The following is an 18,696-nucleotide window of genomic DNA, read 5'->3' on the forward strand; positions in this document are numbered from 1 at the left end:
AACATGATAAAAAAAAATGAATAATCGGCACTTATCCACAAAATATCTGAGGTAGCATAAAAGCTAGTAATCATAATACTGGTAATAACAGTAATAATATTGGTGAGAAGAAATGCATTGAGAGTTATAACAGTTAGTGCACAGATTATATAACTTAAATTTCAACTAGAGACCTTGATAGTAATCACAGTAATAATGAAAAATTAAAATATCAGCGATCGCCGAAGGTGTACGATAATACGTTACCCCATGTGACACAAAATTGCTGTGTGGAGAACCAGCAATGTAAAATGCCAACTATATAGATTTATGCATCTTCAGAAAGAGCTTCAAGTAGTTTACTCTGTCAAATGCTTTTCTCACATCTACAAAACAAAGGAAAACAGAAGAGGCTGATGATAGGAAGTAGTTCAGTAATTATTTCAGTATGTAGATGCAGGTGTCGGTTGAGTGGTTTGCTTTAAAGGCTACCCGAACTGGTTGTCAGTGGTGTGTAGAAAGGGAAGAAGTCTCGCTAGAAGAACGACTCAAGTATCTTTGATGCGATCGTTGTGATGCATGTTTTTGATTAATGGTATCAAGTGAACTAAGTAGGGAGTCTGGAAGAAACCGGTGAATTATGCACGCATTGAACAGGGCAGCTAGCAAAATGTAAATTATCGGATGGCAGAATTTGAAAGCCTGTGCGGGAAGACCATCACAGCCGGGCGATTTATTATTAGGTAGGCTGTTTATGACATCACTTATGTTACCTGGCGTAAAACGGTCTGCAAAATGAAATTGAATGTTGTCAGTAAGGAGGTTATCTACATCCCTTCGGGAAGCTTGATCATTTATGCAATTCAGGATATTGTTGAAGTGATCGCCCCACATACTTGCGATAGTCACGTCCCCGACTGCTTCCCTTACTCTCTGTGATAGCTTTTTAGTTTTGGGATTTAAGGACTGGATATCTTTTCCCTTAAAGGACGAGGATAATCACCAGATTCTAAATTTCTAGACATTGCATCGGCTCTTAGTTGTTTCATTTAACCTGCAGTGCTTAAAAGCAAGTTTGAACTGCACTCTCGCCTGTCTCATTAGTAATGCAGTGTGCCCTTACCTCGGGCTACCATTTTGCCTCCACAGTAAAAACATTTCTCGTGAGTAAGTATACAGATCTTTAACCACGTCATTCCATCCAGGTACCTATATTACGAGAATTACCTTGACGAAATCTATAGGCAGAGATTATGTTCGAATAGAATTCATTCAGATCCCTCCTGTGGTGGTCATTTCTACAATTTGTGTTAGTACAAAGTAAGGCGTCTGCCCTTTGAACTATTGACCGCGACCTATATATATAATATATATATATATATATATATATATATATATATATATATATATATATATATATATATATATATATATTATAATGTGTGTGGGCGTACGGTAGCAGGTATATCCTTTCAGCTCGATCTCGCAGGTTCTTACATCTCTGTGTGAATGACTAATAAAATGCGTTACATTTCTAGTTGACGTTGCTTCATCCTTGCTTCATTCATTTTCATCTATTTCAGCGCAGCCTTGAACTAACGAAAAGAAAATATCTATATGAATTGAATTCTGAAGGAGAGACGTTGAAAGGATTAAATTTATAGGATCAGGGTAGATTAACTTTCGTCGAATCTCAGAACAATATCATATAATATTCATCTCTAAAGCCACTGAGAAACGCACACTCATCATTAGAATTCAACCCTCACGTCCAAGAATAAGTCAAGTGCCACCTAGGATGTGCTTAGCTCGTTTCTTGAGTGCAGAGCGTGGGCGGTAGCCTCAACATCGTAGTATGAAAGTTCGGCACTCGAGGAGGAGGAGCCTGTCAACTCTGATGAAGGCGCAGATGTTCTTGGAACATCGACTGCATTCTACTATATTTAGCGACGCCATGTGTTCATTATGTTTAACAATATGGTCATCAAATAACTAGAGCAAATGCTATTAAAGTTGGTGCTGCTTTTTCGTAATTCTTTTCATTATTATTATTTTACCATTAAATGTCTGTTAACCGTTAAATACATATATCGATTTCATTATAACTACTTTATTTCTTATTTACAAAGTACAGCTGTCTGTTGCTTTCCTTCGGTGAACTAATATGATTGGTAAAATGCGAAAGATATTTGGCAATCAGTGCCAGAAAAAGATAACCAGCTCAATTAATTCAGTTAGAAATACATGTGGCCAGATTATCTGTTGACTGCAATACTATTACTTGGATGCATTCGAAAATAATTAAACAAAAAACAAATTTCTGACATCAGAGGAAGCAACATTATGCGTACTCTTCGCTAAAGTCAATTACCCATCAAAAATTACACCTGTAAACTCAGTCTTTTTCCTACTTCCCAGCTTTATCCCTATTCGGGGTCGCCATTTTTAATGAGTCCCTTCCATCTACCTCTGTCCTGTGTCATTTCCTCCCATACTCCCTTCTCCCTCATGTCATCCCTAATGCAATAACCTCTCCTCCACCTGGTCTTAGGTCTTCCTCTCCTTCGTGTTCCATCCACCTCCACGTCCATCACTTCTCTTGCCATGTGTTGCTCTTCTCTTCTCATCAGGTGGCCATACCATCTTAACCTTCCCTCTTGCACTTTCTTTGATGCTTCAGTGACCTTTACTGTACCCCTAATATGTTCATTGCTAACCCTGTCCTTTTTGGTTACTCCGCTCATCTATCTAAGCATCCTCATCTCGGTTACGTCCAACTTTCTGCCTTCTGTTTTCTTTAGTTGTGCTGCTTCCAATCCATATGTCATTGCCTTGCCTTTAAACTTAGAGTAAAAAACAGTAAAAACTTCGGAGCAACGGAGTTTTCTGTACATCGATTAATGCAGTATGAGCCGCGCCCATGAAACTTTCAGCCACGGCCCAGTGGTGGCTAGATGCACTATCATAGCTAATTTTAACCTTAAATGAAATAAAAACTGCTGAGGCTAGAGGGATGCCATTTGCTATGTTTGATGATTGGAAGGTGGATGATCAACATACCAATTTGCAGCACTGTTACCGCAGTACCTTTAAAGATCTGAGGGCGGACAGAAAAAGAGCTGACAGACAGACAAATCCAGCACAATAGTTAAATTTTACAGAAAACTAACAGTGTACCATTTACATGTAAATCAGTGTAAAGTCAAAAGTGTTTTGGATCAACTAACTTATACTTTCAGTTTTAAAAGGCCTAAGCTTCATATCTTAAAGCCTACACTACTCACATATATATATATATATACAATGAAGGTAGGGGAAGCACACCAACAGGTCAAGGAACTCATATTTATTAAGTTGCAACGTTTCGAAGCCAACCAGCAGGCCTCATTTTCAAGCTAAAAAGTAACAATATCTAATTAGTACAATAAAATTAAGCTACAATATTAAAATACACAATGTAAAGTACAATAAAACAATCACAGTTAAAAACACAAATAAGGACCAACCGTTGAGTGTGAAGACAGAGGAAGGACTAACAAAAAACGTAAGCAGTTCACGAGAGGTAAAGAGGTGTAGACGTGGCATGGGTGTTCAGTGAGGGGACCAGTTTTTTAATAAACAAAGATTCATTAATTTATTAAAAAACTGGTCCCCTCACTGAACACCCATGCCACGTCTACACCTCTTTACCTCTCGTGAACTGCTTACGTTTTTTGTTAGTCCTTCCTCTGTCTTCACACTCAACGGTTGGTCCTTATTTGTGTTTTTAACTGTGATTGTTTTATTGTACTTTACATTGTGTATTCTAATATTGTAGCTTAATTTTATTGTACTAATTAGATATTGTTACTTTTTAGCTTGAAAATGAGGCCTGCTGGTTGGCTTCGAAACGTTGCAACTTAATAAATATGAGTTCCTTGACCTGTTGGTGTGCTTCCCCTACCTTCATTGTATAGTTGGGTTTAGAGAAACCTCCGCCTGTTTAATATATATATATATATATATATATATATATATATATATATATATATATATACGTGTGTGTCTGTATGTATCTTCGTGTGAGCATGTGTGCATCATATGAATATAGTATGAATACACAGAATCTACCAGTCACTTTTACCTGATACGTAATTGCAATAATGCTCTTAACTTTAACTTCTAATTCTTAAAAAACAAAAACAAAAAACAAAAAAAAGATACTGGAGCCTGATTATTCATGCATGCTTGAGCAAAGCAGTTGCAAAATCATTTGATGTGTCAGACACTGAGGAGATAAATTCGTCGAAGTAACATCTTGTTTTGAAATAGACACACGGAGCTTAGAGGCATAACAAACAATGCGGTTAGTCAGGCTTCTGAAGGACTTCAGTGGACCAGTGATTCGAGACTGTTTGCTTCAATAAGGTATGCTAACGTATAAGATAGTGTTTGCATTGTGCATTTGTGTGGGTCTTCATTGCAAAATACATAAATCAGTAACATAAAGCTTACAAGAAAAGGAGTTATACTATAAACACTCTGAAATTTCCAATTAAGTTTAGATCTTTCAGTTCCTCACGTGATGGTCCGGGTTCTCCAGTCTCTACTGGCGTATGAAGGCTTAATTCTTTTTTTTTTTTCACATATATGACTGCAGAAAGCCAAACAGTATTTCAATTTCCAACGAAACAAAATCTTAAACAAACTGTGTTTATCAGGGAGGAGGACCAAAGCGCCGATCATGAATCACGAAGAAGAAGTCGGTTCTCAGCCTCGTCAAGTTCTGGAAAAGGAAGAGTTGCTGGCCCTTGCTGCCAGAATAAAGGACGACTACCCCTATTGCCTACAAGTATGAGGTGGATCCTTTTCTGATGTTTTGACATTCTCTTCGAATTAATTAAGGTTCTCAATCAGTTGAAATGCAGGTCTGTCACTCATTTCCCCAACTTTGTTGTTTTCGATCTGGTTGGAGTGAGGTCTATCCATAAGTTTGTAAGTTTGGTCGATTTCCTAATTTGAACAGTTTCTTGTAGCTTCTGATCATAAGCGGGCTCCTCTCGTGTGTTTAATATCTTTCTGAATTAATAATATAGCAAATTTCACGCACTCCCTTTGACAACATTATATCATTATTAATCAGAAGCTGAACCCTAAACGTATGGAACACACCCAAGGAGCCATTAACTTAAAATTCAAGCTTCCAAAGAATATAGCGTTAATTAGAAAGAAGACACAGAAGTTAATGGGAAATGGAGGAAGAAGAGATCGCCTATTAAAATATAAACAATAAATTAACGAACTGATAAATAAATAGATAAAAAAAAGTTAGTACATTATTAAAACGCAAGGAAAATTGTGCTAGAGTGGTAATAAATAGCGACTTTATTTGAACTTTTGAAATTCCAATTAGCCGATAATACGAATAAACATTTTTGCAAAGTAGTTCGCCACTTAGAATGCCAATTTATCAGTATCAGAAAGAATAAATATTACTGTAATAAGACTCTACTTATAAAAGTATTCACCGGCAGATGTACAACACTCTGCTACTGACCGCCAGGGGACTGAATGCTTGCTTCCAGTACGAGATCTATGTGCCCAGGAATCACCAGGACTCTCATATCGTCATTTGGAGGTCATTGATTGAGGTAAGAGGAAACATTTGCTTTCATAATAGTAGGTTACCATTGAGGACTGAGTCGCCAGCGGAGAAATTGCATGGGAGAAATATGTAGGACTGCTTAACTGACACGTAAAACTTTGCAGTAATGCTCAGCCGAGCCCTTTTAAAAAATCTATAATTGATCAAGTTGTTACTTTTATCTTGCTTGTCTGCCAAGAAAAGCGATAATTGTATAATGAGAACATTTAACGACAATCTTTTAAAATATATCCAAGGTCCCTATGAGACGGTTATGTGTCACATGAGCACTTAGAGTGAACTGTATGATAAATGATTTCTATGTGAATGTTCCTCACATACACCGAGAGGTGTTTTATACTCACAAACACTAAGACAGTAATTTCGTTTAACATCAGATCCACTTTAGCCTCAGATTAACACAAAGAAGGGAATTGATAAGTAGACAGTCCACTTGGTGACGGATCGCTTATCAGTTATAAAGTCCCCTTCGGTGTTTATTCCGAAATTGAGAGAATTTTATATAAAACGACTTTTGTAGGTTAATGTTCACTACATGTTAATGACACTTTAAATCAAGCGGAAATTTGATTGGAAATTTTATTTACAAAGTTTCTGAATATATACGAACTGGGTTGAAAACCAAGGTTAGAGTGTAGATAGCTGGAACTGGCTTTAGTCTACTTATCATTTTGGATTCTAATTTAACCTAAGAGAGCAAATTTTCTTTTACAACAGCCTTGCATAAAAAGATAAACAAGATTTGGTGAATATTACCAGTAAGCTATACTATATATATAACAAGTTCTTGGTTACCTGTCTTTATCTCTATTTCTTTTTTATTTTTTTTTCAGTGGAAGAACATGAGCATATATTGCAGAGAGGAGGAGGTTCCTCTGCTCATCAAAGTAATGAAGGGCAGTCATTTCTTGGGTATAGTTGAGGAACTCCCAGTCAATTTCTTTTTCATATTAAGCTACCAATTAGATGCAATACTAGAGACACTCCAGGAAGTCCTTGGGATACGCCTCCAGAAATACCAGGGTTCATGTTACGCTTATGAAACTCGACAAGAAAGTCCTCTGAGGTAAGTACTTCATGGAATGACTATCCCTTTTCATCTTTGCTATGTTAAAGCAGTTTTGCATAAAAAAGAATCACATTTCTATATTGAACAATTTCGTTAACAAAGTTGTAATTAGAGGAATTGGGAAGATGGTGTTACATTGTAATTGCAGAATGACTCAATTATCAAATATTATAAGTTGTAGCAACTTATAATATTTTTCATGCTCACCATTATTCGCTTAACAGTAACGACAAAGCAGGGCATTTTAAGGGGAAACGTCTTTATGATTATATATATATATATATATATATATATATATATATATATATATATATATATATATATATATTGTTACGAAGTGCCAAGTATCTGGTTACCATGCATCAAATATTACCTCACCAAAAGCCAGATACCTGAATCCTCATAACACGTTTAAACGACTGAATACTCTAAAGGCAACAGTGATCCCTTAACACTTACCAGTATTGCAGAAAATCAGACTAAGTTCATCAAAAAACAGGTGTGAGGTAATCTTGTAAGCAATTAAATTAATCAAAGGGCATCACTCCATCAACAACTTTAAAACTCTAAGTATTTCCCTGATTTCAGAAGTCTAAGTACTTCCCTGGTTCTAAGTCACTTCAAGTAAATTGAAAGAAAGCAAATCAATTACCACTCTATGTTTCTACCTATCATAATCATAATCATATGTAAATATACTGGGATAAAAATAAAATACTTATAAAAATTTCAAATACAAAAATTTATTATTAAATTCAAAATTTATAAGTGAAATTCACAATATCAGGGAAAATTACTATTACTTGAAAACAAAGTAAAGTTTAATTAATTCTTGAATCAAATTAAGTAAAATTAAATCAAAATTAATTTATCAAAAAATTCAAGAAAATTAATTCAATCAAAATTCAAAAGTGTTAGGCAATAACTGAAAATTTGAAATTAATTCACAAGTGCTAAACAATAAATCTTGAAAAGAATTCTAAGTAAATGCAAATTAATTCACAATTGATAAATTTAATTAAATGTGCAATGATAAAGCAATGAAAATAACTAAGTCAATTAAATTGTGAATGCAAATGAAAATATAAAATAAAAAGACACACTTCAATAAGAAAATGAAATAGTGCACAAACAATGGAACAAACACAAAACACAAAAAAATACGCAATGTGTGAAAGTGTAAATCTTTTTCACTCGAAACACTGTAACCAACAGTTTTTACCAAACCTTCACAACCATCTGTTATTAGTTAAACACACTTCCTATCCGTTATTAGTTAACCACACTCCCTATCCATTATTAGTTATTAGTTATTACCTAACCGTTATTAGTTAAACTAATAAAAATATAACACACTTTACCTTTTTGGTATACCAACTTCTTTTTCTCTTGCTGCAGCTTGTATATCACACTTTCACAAAAACCAGGCGCCGTTACGAAACAATGTCTGTTCAGATTCCACAAAAGAAACTAAATAACACTATAAACTCTAAGAAATATCAAATATGAAATTCTCACAAGTTACAAGTGACCAATTTACGTTACTTTAATATAATCTCAATGATGTCGAGGGAGAGAGAGAGCGAGAGAGAGATGTTAATGCCTCGAGGTTCTATGATAGAGTGAAATCTCTTCCTTTACGGAAGCTGGAGAGGGCAGATGTCAAAAACGTTCTTGGCACGAAAGCTTCCAGAAAGTTCGAAATTTGATGCAATCTCACATGCAAAATGTGCAATTCCCACGTGGGACTTGACAAAGACATACGCGTACAAGACGAGTCTGTTAAAAAAAAAGACACGTACTCTACTCGATCGAAACGGAGGCTGAGCGACAATTAAGATTGACATGTTTTGATAACAACGGAAGAGTCGAGCTCGCTATCAAACGTGTTGATAGATTTAGGAAAGCAAACGGATCTCGCAGACCCTCTAATCTTACAGTGTTGACATAAAAGTTAAACACTCGTAGTTTCAAACAGAGAAGATCTCTCTCTTTTTACATTCTACGTTAATATATATTCTTTTACAACATGTAATGTGAAATCTGAACACACATTTTAAAACATCCTATTCTAAGCTATCTAGGAATCTGAAAAAAATGTTGCACAATCTTACATGACATTTCAAAGAGGGGAAACATGCATTTTAAAAGTAGCAATATATAATAATTATATAAATTATATATATATATTAATATATATATATATAGATATATATATATATATATATATATATATACTATATATATATGAGGTTTGTTCTACTCTCGCACTGACCCTTACAATGAAAATGGAGGCATTGCATAAGTGGGAATACATAAATTCTGATTTTTTGTGGCAGGAGTAGGACGAATATTATTACAAATGAAGCTACGAGAAGATGAATGAAATCTGGGATCTTGAAAGTTGTGGGTTTTTCATCTAACGAGAGTGGGAGGGGGACAGTTAGTGAGACAAGTAGATAACTAGAAATGAAATAAGATGAAAATCAGTAGAAAGGAATAGAAAGAGAGATCTAAGACATTGGAAAAGGACTTTGGTTTAAATGCCAACAGAGATATTATAGAGCTGAAGAATGAGAAGACCACCCTTTCACATCCAACCCAGAAAAAAATAGAATCAAAGTTAGTTTTATGATGTCCCTATAAAAGGCACTGGATATATGTATAAATAGACATATTAAAGTGGAAACAAGTAAGAGCAATAACCTAAGTGACAAGCGGCGACGTGACAATCGTTCAACTTCGAGTGTTAGTGTTAAGACATGTGCGAAACAGTGAATCCCTTAAATCGCTTGTATTGGACAAATTTTCGTAAACATACCCGGCTACATCGAAGAGATCGCAGACGTGCAAATGACCTGAATAGCGGAATGTACAAGCGCCTGTTCAAGGGTGAAGGAGTGCGTGTGAAATGGAAAACGCACGTACACCGGAGGAGACATGCATGCGTACGTTCGTGTGTCTATTTGCATGCGTTCTTACGTCTGTTAGAAGTCAAGGAATGAGATAAAATCTCTGGTATGTTAATTAATGGGGTTAAGTATACAACATACATTGAGTGTGAAACCAGGCCATAGGAGGTAGCTTGGAGATCCACGGAGATAAGGTTTAGTGAAAGAGAAACTTTGAAACTTTTTCGAAACTGTAAACGGGGAAGTGCAGGAACACTGAACGACTTATAAAACGTTTTATCCACTGCACTCGTGATGTATTTCAGCGTTTGATAATTATGGTTATTTCTTTCAGATGGATTCGATTGTTGCTACCTAATAATGAATACTCTAGACTTTTAATCTGACGTTTATTGATAAATACTCATAGAGTTTTTTGATAATGGTAGTAATAGTGCTTTGATGATTTTTGGGATTCTTTCATTCATTTCATCCAATATGATTACGTAGAAGAGTAATGGTGTTTTAATTTTCTTTTTGGGATTTCTTTATTTCACTTTATTTCAGTTTTCATGTTAGCCATTTTGGGAAATAAAGATTATATTTTCGTGTAGAAAGAGTTTGGATTCGCCTAAGATTCTTGATTGACTTTCAGCTAGCTACAGGGAAGCAAGGCGATGGGAATCAACAAAGATAGGTCTCGCTATCAGTTAGGCGTTCTCTCCTTTTAGTTAAATGGGGTCATTTGACCGCATAAGATCCCCCATAAAGGAAGTTTGCAATGCTCCCTCGGCCCCTTGGCTGCACCCTCTTTTTAGCCTTTTACCTTAACTCCCTTTCTATTTCCCTTCTTCGGGGTAACTGTCCATCACCTCTGCCTTTACTTCTTTGGACAGCTGTGGGATTGTCTACCTTTAGACAGCTTTGTAGCTTCTCATTTATTTGCTGGATTTCTTTATCTTTCTAACCAAACACTACAACCCCTTCTTTTCATTTTCTTACGTTTAGATTGACAGCCTAAATTTTATAAATGAATGAATCAAGTATTATGACATTCAGAAGTAACTAATTGGAAAGTTCTTGTGAAGCAGTCGCTGTATCTGCAATAATAATAATAACAATAATAATAATAATAATAATAATAATAATAATAATAATAATAATAATAATAATAATAATAATAATAATAATAATCAATAACAATAATAATAATAATAATAATAATAATAATAATAATAATAATAATATTTTGGTAGAAGACCCTCTTTTAGGCAAATACTGTTAAAAAGGATGGCAGAATTAAGCGAGTTGATTTTATATATTGTTTTTTCTATTTTCCTTACAATTCGCTTCTCAGGCTCAGCGATGTTTCTGAGTAACTGGCCAATATTCATATTGGGAATTTTCAAAAATTGTAAATGCCGAAGGAATCTTTTATTAGAACAGGATATCAGGTCCAGGTCAAGCAGGGGTCGTCGTCAGTGCCGGTATTATTCCGTAAGCGTAGTTCAGTTCGGGCCAGGGTCGTCTTTGGATTAAGGGCTGCTGTTGATGCTGGTATAGCTGGTATTACGTGACGTTTCGACCTTCTCGTAGGTCATCTTCGGACGAGTCGATTGAAGAGACTGTAGCAAGATAGTTTGCGGAACGGTATTTATAGTGGCACGGACCTAGAGTTGCATTCTCATTGGTCGGGCCGGTCTTGGGCGAAGCCGTGGATCTCGCCTCGAAGGTCTCGGGGATTCTCTTGTGCGAGCGCCACAGTGGTGTGCCTGGGGATGAACGTCAGGAATTCCGTCTGTAGCAGGAATCGTATCATCCTGTGGGGGCTCCTGATTATCTGGCATCGTCGGGGGGTCGCTCGCTGCTCTCCGGGCGGCGGTGGGAAGGAGAAACGTTTCTTGAGTTATATTTAAGTTTGGTTTCTCCTTACCTATATGAAGGGCTTCTAGGAGGCGCAGACGTCGGGGATCTGTTGTCTGATCTATTATTATGATATTAGGGATAATATCATTTCTTTTTATCCGTTTGTTATGAGCAGTCCTGGCGTGGTTGAATATGGCTCCTTCTTGGGCGTGGCAGGAGATTCGCTTGGAGAAACGCATGGAGGTCATACCGACGTATTTGCCGAGGCATCCTCGGACGGGGCATGTGTAACGGTAGACCACACTCGTCTTCTTCAAGGGATCCTGCAGGGGCGCCGAAGGCTTGTTTCTCATCACCAGGCTGCTCGTCTTCTTCGTTTTATAATATATAATTATTTTAATATTTCTGTCTGGGTCGGCGGGGCTGACGTTTTCTTCGATGATCTTTTTGAGGGCTTGTTCGTCCTCCTTGTACCTCCGGTGGAAGTGCCCCTTGTAGAAAAGCTTGATGGGCTCTGCAACGTCGGGGCGGGGTTCCTGGTGGTACCAGGCATCCATACTTTTCCTTATTGACTCATCAACAGCACGATTGGTGTGTCCGTTGTCGACGAGGACCTGGGCGGCGCGCTCCAACTCACTGTGTGTGTCATTCCAGGAGGAGCAGTGTGAGAGGGCCCTCCTGACGAAGGCGCTGATGGTGGAGCGCTTATACCTCTCAGGGCACTCACCGTTCATGCACATTCCCAGGTTCGTCGGCTTTGTGTACACCCTCGTGCTGAATTCGAAATCTCGCTGTTCGACAAGGACGTCAAGGAAGGGGAGGCGGCGATCTTGGCAATGTTCAATCGTGAACGTGAGGCAGCTGTGGTCGTGGAATGCACGTCGCAGCTGCTCTATCTCATCTTGGGAGTCGGCGCAGACGAAGGTGTCATCGATGTAGTGCACGTACATCCTCGGTTTCCTGGAAATCTGGAAGACCCTCTCTTCGACGGTACCCATATAGAAATTGGCGAAAAGGACCCCAAGGGGAGATCCCATCGCCACGCCGTCGATCTGGGTGAACATATAGTTGCGGTGATCAGCAAAAGGGGCCTTCTTAGTGCAGATTTCCAGCAGGGCTCGAAGGGCATGCTCTGGGATGTTTAAGGATGGAGTGTCGGGGTCCCTGTAAACTCTGTCCAAAATCATTTGTATGGTCTCGTCAACGGGGACGTTGGTAAACAGGGACTCTACATCCATCGAAGCGATGCATCCTCCGGGGGGCGTTGCTCGTAGGGCGTCCAAGAACTCAGCCGACGACTTCAGGCTGTGCCTATCTGGGACGTACGGGGTTAAGATGGTGTTAAGTTTCTTGGCCAACAGGTACGTAGGGGCAGGGATCTGGCTGATTATGGGGCGAAGGGGGTTCCCTTGTTTATGGGTCAATAAGGAAAAGTATGGATGCCTGGTACCACCAGGAACCCCGCCCCGACGTTGCAGAGCCCATCAAGCTTTTCTACAAGGGGCACTTCCACCGGAGGTACAAGGAGGACGAACAAGCCCTCAAAAAGATCATCGAGGAAAACGTCAGCCCAGCCGACCCAGACAGAAATATTAAAATAATTATATATTATAAAACGAAGAAGACGAGCAGCCTGGTGATGAGAAACAAGCCTTCGGCGCCCCTGCAGGATCCCTTGAAGAAGACGAGTGTGGTCTACCGTTACACATGCCCCGTCCGAGGATGCCTCGGCAAATACGTCGGTATGACCTCCATGCGTTTCTCCAAGCGAATCTCCTGCCACGCCCAAGAAGGAGCCATATTCAACCACGCCAGGACTGCTCATAACAAACGGATAAAAAGAAATGATATTATCCCTAATATCATAATAATAGATCAGACAACAGATCCCCGACGTCTGCGCCTCCTAGAAGCCCTTCATATAGGTAAGGAGAAACCAAACTTAAATATAACTCAAGAAACGTTTCTCCTTCCCACCGCCGCCCGGAGAGCAGCGAGCGACCCCCCGACGATGCCAGATAATCAGGAGCCCCCACAGGATGATACGATTCCTGCTACAGACGGAATTCCTGACGTTCATCCCCAGGCACACCACTGTGGCGCTCGCACAAGAGAATCCCCGAGACCTTCGAGGCGAGATCCACGGCTTCGCCCAAGACGGCCAGACCAATGAGAATGCAACTCTAGGTCCGTGCCACTATAAATACCGTTCCGCAAACTATCTTGCTACAGTCTCTTCAATCGACTCGTCCGAAGATGACCTACGAGAAGGTCGAAACGTCACGTAATACCAGCTATACCAGCATCAACAGCAGCCCTTAATCCAAAGACGACCCTGGCCCGAACTGAACTACGCTTACGGAATAATACCGGCACTGACGACAACCCCTGCTTGACCTGGACCTGATATCCTGTTCTAATAAAAGATTCCTTCAGCATTTACAATTTTTGAAAATTCCCAATATGAATATTGGCCAGTTACTCAGAAACATCGCTGAGCCTGAGAAGCGAATTGTAAGGAAAATAGAAAAAACAATATATAAAATCAACTCGCTTAATTCTGCCATCCTTTTTAACAATAATAATAATAATAATAATAATAATAATAATAATAATAATAATGATAATGATAATAATAATAATAATGATAATAATAAAAACATTGCCAAGACTGGAAAGCATTCGTAATATTTAGGCACTGACCACTGACACATTCATCTCTCGCCATCCTGAGATGCCTTACTACTTTTTCTGAAACAGGTGTCCAGTAGGCATGAAGGTCCAGAGACTGGGGAGAACCGGCATCCAAAGAATGCTGGAAAATAACAGATACTGGAACAACGCTTCTCTAGACCTTTTTTGCAGCTTGGCAGAAAACTTGCCAATGGTGGGAATTTACTTAGACCCAGATGTTGTGGAGGAGGTCATTGATCTAAATGACATCAGTTCTGCAGAAGACGAAGCAACACCAATATCGCAGGTAGGCTATACCCCTCACGGTACTGTGGGTTTGCTGTGGATTGATGTCGAATACAGGAGACTTGGGCTGGGAAGTCTCCTCGCCGAGTTGATGGGTCGACTCCAGATGTCTGAGGGGTTTTTTCCTCATGGCATTGTGGTCTACTATAATGATGCCTCTGCTAGAATGTTCAAGAAGCTGCCAGGCTGGAGGAAGACCCACTGTATCGACAGGATAGTCCCTGCTCAGTGAGGGGTTCTTTTGTTAGTCCAGATCCATTGCAAGGTTGGATCTTGTATTCAGTCATCATCTTTACACGAGAATCATGACTTGTTTTGATTTCAATCCTAATATTGTAGATTGAGGTTTTCTATGACTCATCAAAAAGAAAAGAAAACAATATAAGGTAATATAAGAAGTATTTACCCTGACTCTGTAAAATTACAGAAAAATGGCTGTAAAAATCAAATAAACTAATTAAAATTAACTAGAAACTTCTATGTTACCAAATGAATTGATATGACAATGACCGAGAAATATTCACTTAGTAATTTCAATAGTTATTATATTCACTACTGAACAATTAGCTTGTATTCTGCTTAATAAATTGTTATGACTGTGACAGTACAATACGATCTGGCTTTTTTTGAAATATTAATCTTCCCCTCTGGATGTCTATTATATCTTGAAAACTGGGGACATTTATAAAGAATGACGGCAAGTTTCAGACTCTGAAGAGGAGTCACAATTCTTTTTCACTGAAGCATGAGAGAGAGAGAGAGAGAGAGAGAGAGAGAGAGAGAGAGAGAGAATGCCGTCGGTCAAAGGGAGATTCAGGAAGAACAAGGAAGATTAACGGCCGAGGTTTATCGTTGCTTCTTCCCCTCGGGAACAGCGAGAAGGGAACAGGAACAGATTATCTTCCCTCATGAGTCTCAATGAGGCGTCACCAATCCGCTTGAACTTTTGGCAGAGGATCCTTCCTTTATTTTTTCTCATTTATTTTAGTTCAGTTAAAATTTTTCGAATGGAATTTTTTGTCATCTTTTGGGATGTTAGATTTCAAGGGAATGTTTTCAAAAGTGTTTTTTTCTATCATGTATGTGAGTCTGGATTTGTTTAATTTTTCTTTTTTTTTATATGGGAACAAAAATGTCCAGATAATCCAATTAATGTCTCTCATCTCTCTTTCATCTACAACTCTCTCTCTCTCTCTCTCTCTCTCTCCCCCTCTCTCTCTCTCTCTCTCTATCTCTCTCCCTCTCTCTCTCTCTCTCTCTCTCTCTCTCTCTATGTCTAAATTAGGGAGCTGGTTCTATTTTATAACTCTCTCACGTTCTTTTCTTAAGTTTAATTATTCTTTGGAACTGAGCCTTTAGTTTCTATATGGGGTGTGGGTTGGGTGGTCTATCTATAGTCAAATTATTTGCCATTCTTTATTTATTATTGTTCAACATTTTGATCAGTTGGAATAAGAGTGGTTCCCAACAGACAGCCACCCTCAAGAAAAGCCCTACATAGAGAAAGCGATAATGTCATGTTCCAGCACCCTCAGGGGATTGACCTAAATATATCAATGAAACAAAACTGTTACTTCTAATTGAGAAATTCAGACGAATGAAGTTTTGCTAGAAATGTGTCAAAATCTCTGTTGTTGGGGGTTGCCAACATCTACACAAATTCTTCTATATTTGACTGATCTGTTTCACATTTACTTCACATATTATGGGATTATGTGGAGTCAGAGTTAGATTTAATTTAAGCCCTGCCTGAGAGAGGAAAGCTCCCTTGTCAAAATTTGGGTGTCAGTTATCTTTCTTTCTTTCTTTCAGTCTCGAGCTGAAACCCTTTACTGACGGAGTCAACAGACAACAATAATAAACCCAGGAGGACTCCAAGGGGAAAAATCAGCAAGCAGAGAGAAAGAGGTTATAAGAAAAGGTGATACTGAAGTAAATATGGTGGAATAGAAAATCAAAACGATGCACCTGATATTCAGGAAACATCAGCAGAATATTTGAGATCACAAATTCCACAACTGCAATAGACGAACTATTTTACTACGTTTTAGTTTTAGCCAAGATAAAACAATGAGTCAATGACCAAATTCGCCGAAGGCAATCGACTTTTCTGTAAATCGTACAGCCAAGGCCAACCAAAATAGAGCTATATTTCGGTGGTGTCGGTATAACGCTTTATGAGCCGCGGCCCATGAAACTTGAACCACGGCCCTGTGGTGGCCTGGCCTTTATCGTTGTCAGACGCACGATTATATCTAACTTTAACCTTAACTAAAAAAAAAAAAAAAATTTTAAATACTGACGCTAGAGAACTGCAATTTGGTATGTTTTATGATCAGCATACCAATTAGCAGCCTTCTGGCTTCGGTAGGTAATAAGATCTGAGGGCGAACAGAAAAAAGTGCGAACGGACAAAGCCTGAACCACAGTTTTCTTTTCAGAAAACTAACCAGCGAACTGAACAGAATCAACACTGGTATTATAAACCAACACACTGTGCAGGAAATTGTATTTTGGCTTAAAAAATAATCATATTCTCCCGAACTCGAGAGAGAAAATAAAAGCTAAATATTTACTGAATATCTGACTTGTCCCTTTACAATGAAGGCCCCTTAAAAGGATCCCACCATTATTACCGGGCTGTTGAAGAAAAGGGTATGAAAATAATGGATTATTTCCTTGACTGGCTCAATGGAAGGAGAACTTGCTTTCATGGCAGAGAATAAAGATGCTTTCCTACACACAGAGGGAAAAGAAGACGAATGAAATGGAAGTGGAGAAGTAGTGAAGTGCATGAGAGCAAATCTTGGAGTAGCAAAGAAATAGGAGGAAGATGGAAATAACAGAACCTTGTCAAGGTTAAGATGAAATGGGGGGCTGAGTTATTCACAGCATCAAAGACTACTGGGGAGGGATGGACAGCAGATAGGCAAAAAAAGTTAAATAAAAATAATTATAGAATAAAAGATAAAGAAACCGATGCAGAAGAATAATTCAAGAATAGAATGAAATATAATATTTAGAGCTGGGAACGATGATGAGGTCATTCGGTGCTGAAAGGAAAATTAAGGTAAAAAGGTTTGAAAGGAGCAACAAGAGGAAAACCTCAAAGCAGTTGCACTATGAAGCAATTGTTAGGAGAGGGTGGAAAGTAAGATGGAAAAAAGAGAATATGAACGGAGTACATTAAAATGAATAAAGGGAGTTGCAGCAAGGGCCGAAGGGATGGTGCAAAGAACCTCAAGTAGTGCCCGCTAAGTTTATCATGCTCAGATGTGTAGTATCGTTTTCTTTGTCAATAACGTCTGTGGACGTTTTCTTCAGGTGAACATCCAGGTTTGGAGGGCAAACTTTACTATTACGAAAATTGTAGCAGTATAGCTGACTGCAACACGGTTAAATTATGGTAGAATTTTTAAGATGTAAAGTGTATTGGCATATGGATAGAAATAAAAGTTATTTAAAGTGAGAAACAGTCAGGCTGTTAATATTTCAACAGACAGGAACACAATTTTTATTAGCCATAGGTTATGTCTTTTTAACTACACGATCTTCTTTTCTTTCTCCTGAAGGCAGCAGACAGAAAGGACGTCTCGCGAGCTGGAAAATTATGTTTCCCCAGAGGGGCTCTGGAATGGGCCATAATGCTACTATGTAGAAAGCGTTAGGAACTTAATTCTCTCGCCCAGGTCTGCGCGCCATCTGTTGGGGAATCTTGCGGGTACTTCATGAAGCTTGAATAATTTTCGTCTGTCGTGGATACAGTGGCCTTAGGGGAGTGCATGCATATAATATATATATATATATATATATATATATATATATATATATATATATATATATATATATATATATGGCTGGTAAAAATGTTCTGCTACAACAGAATTCCACCTAATAAAAGGAGCCCATAAAAACACCAAAATATAGAGAGAAAAATACTATATTTCAGAGACTGCTGTCTCCCTCTTCAGGTAGATGAATGAGGAAAGTTACAGAAAAGGTGGTATTTATACCAAGAGGGCCATCCACAGGTAAGCCAATTTAGGTCACTCCCGCTGATAATATTCCTTTAATCTTCTTAACCGTTGGTTGAATGAAAACCTTGTCGATGATATCTGAATCCCATGCTCCTTTCCAGATGTTCATTACCTGCCTCCTTTTAATCAAGGTCGATTCCATCATTTGACTCATGTACCAGTAGTTACTGCTATAAATTATATGTGACAAATTCCAGTCTATTCTATGGTTATGTTCATTTATATGGTTGA

At 38.3% G+C, this 18,696-nt stretch overlaps 3 protein-coding genes across 5 annotated transcripts in view; 2 read left to right on the forward strand and 1 right to left on the reverse strand.

The window, feature by feature from the left end:
• Nucleotides 1–18,696, forward strand: part of LOC135199279 (gastrula zinc finger protein XlCGF17.1-like) — a 365,386-nt gene that overhangs the window by 238,869 nt on the left and 107,821 nt on the right. The gene's annotated exons all lie outside the window — the stretch shown is intronic.
• The window catches only part of LOC135199280 (zinc finger protein 436-like), a 534,458-nt gene that overhangs the window by 166,147 nt on the left and 349,615 nt on the right, over nucleotides 1–18,696 (reverse strand). The window lies entirely within an intron of this gene.
• Nucleotides 4,258–17,296, forward strand: LOC135199149 (uncharacterized). 2 transcript variants are annotated; one of them, XM_064227051.1, is made up of 5 exons: nucleotides 4,258–4,386; nucleotides 4,680–4,810; nucleotides 5,493–5,609; nucleotides 6,457–6,689; nucleotides 16,241–17,296. In XM_064227051.1, exons 2-5 carry the CDS (start codon nucleotides 4,703–4,705, stop codon nucleotides 16,284–16,286), a joined length of 504 nt encoding a protein of 167 aa, XP_064083121.1. In that variant the 5' UTR covers nucleotides 4,258–4,386; nucleotides 4,680–4,702; the 3' UTR covers nucleotides 16,287–17,296. The 2 variants fall into 2 exon arrangements, with proteins under 2 accessions (XP_064083121.1, XP_064083120.1); XM_064227050.1 differs by lacking the exon at nucleotides 16,241–17,296 and adding an exon at nucleotides 14,210–15,038.

The sequence above is a fragment of the Macrobrachium nipponense genome, chromosome 25, assembly GCF_015104395.2.
Source record: "Macrobrachium nipponense isolate FS-2020 chromosome 25, ASM1510439v2, whole genome shotgun sequence".
In the NCBI taxonomy this organism is placed as follows: domain Eukaryota; kingdom Metazoa; phylum Arthropoda; class Malacostraca; order Decapoda; family Palaemonidae; genus Macrobrachium; species Macrobrachium nipponense.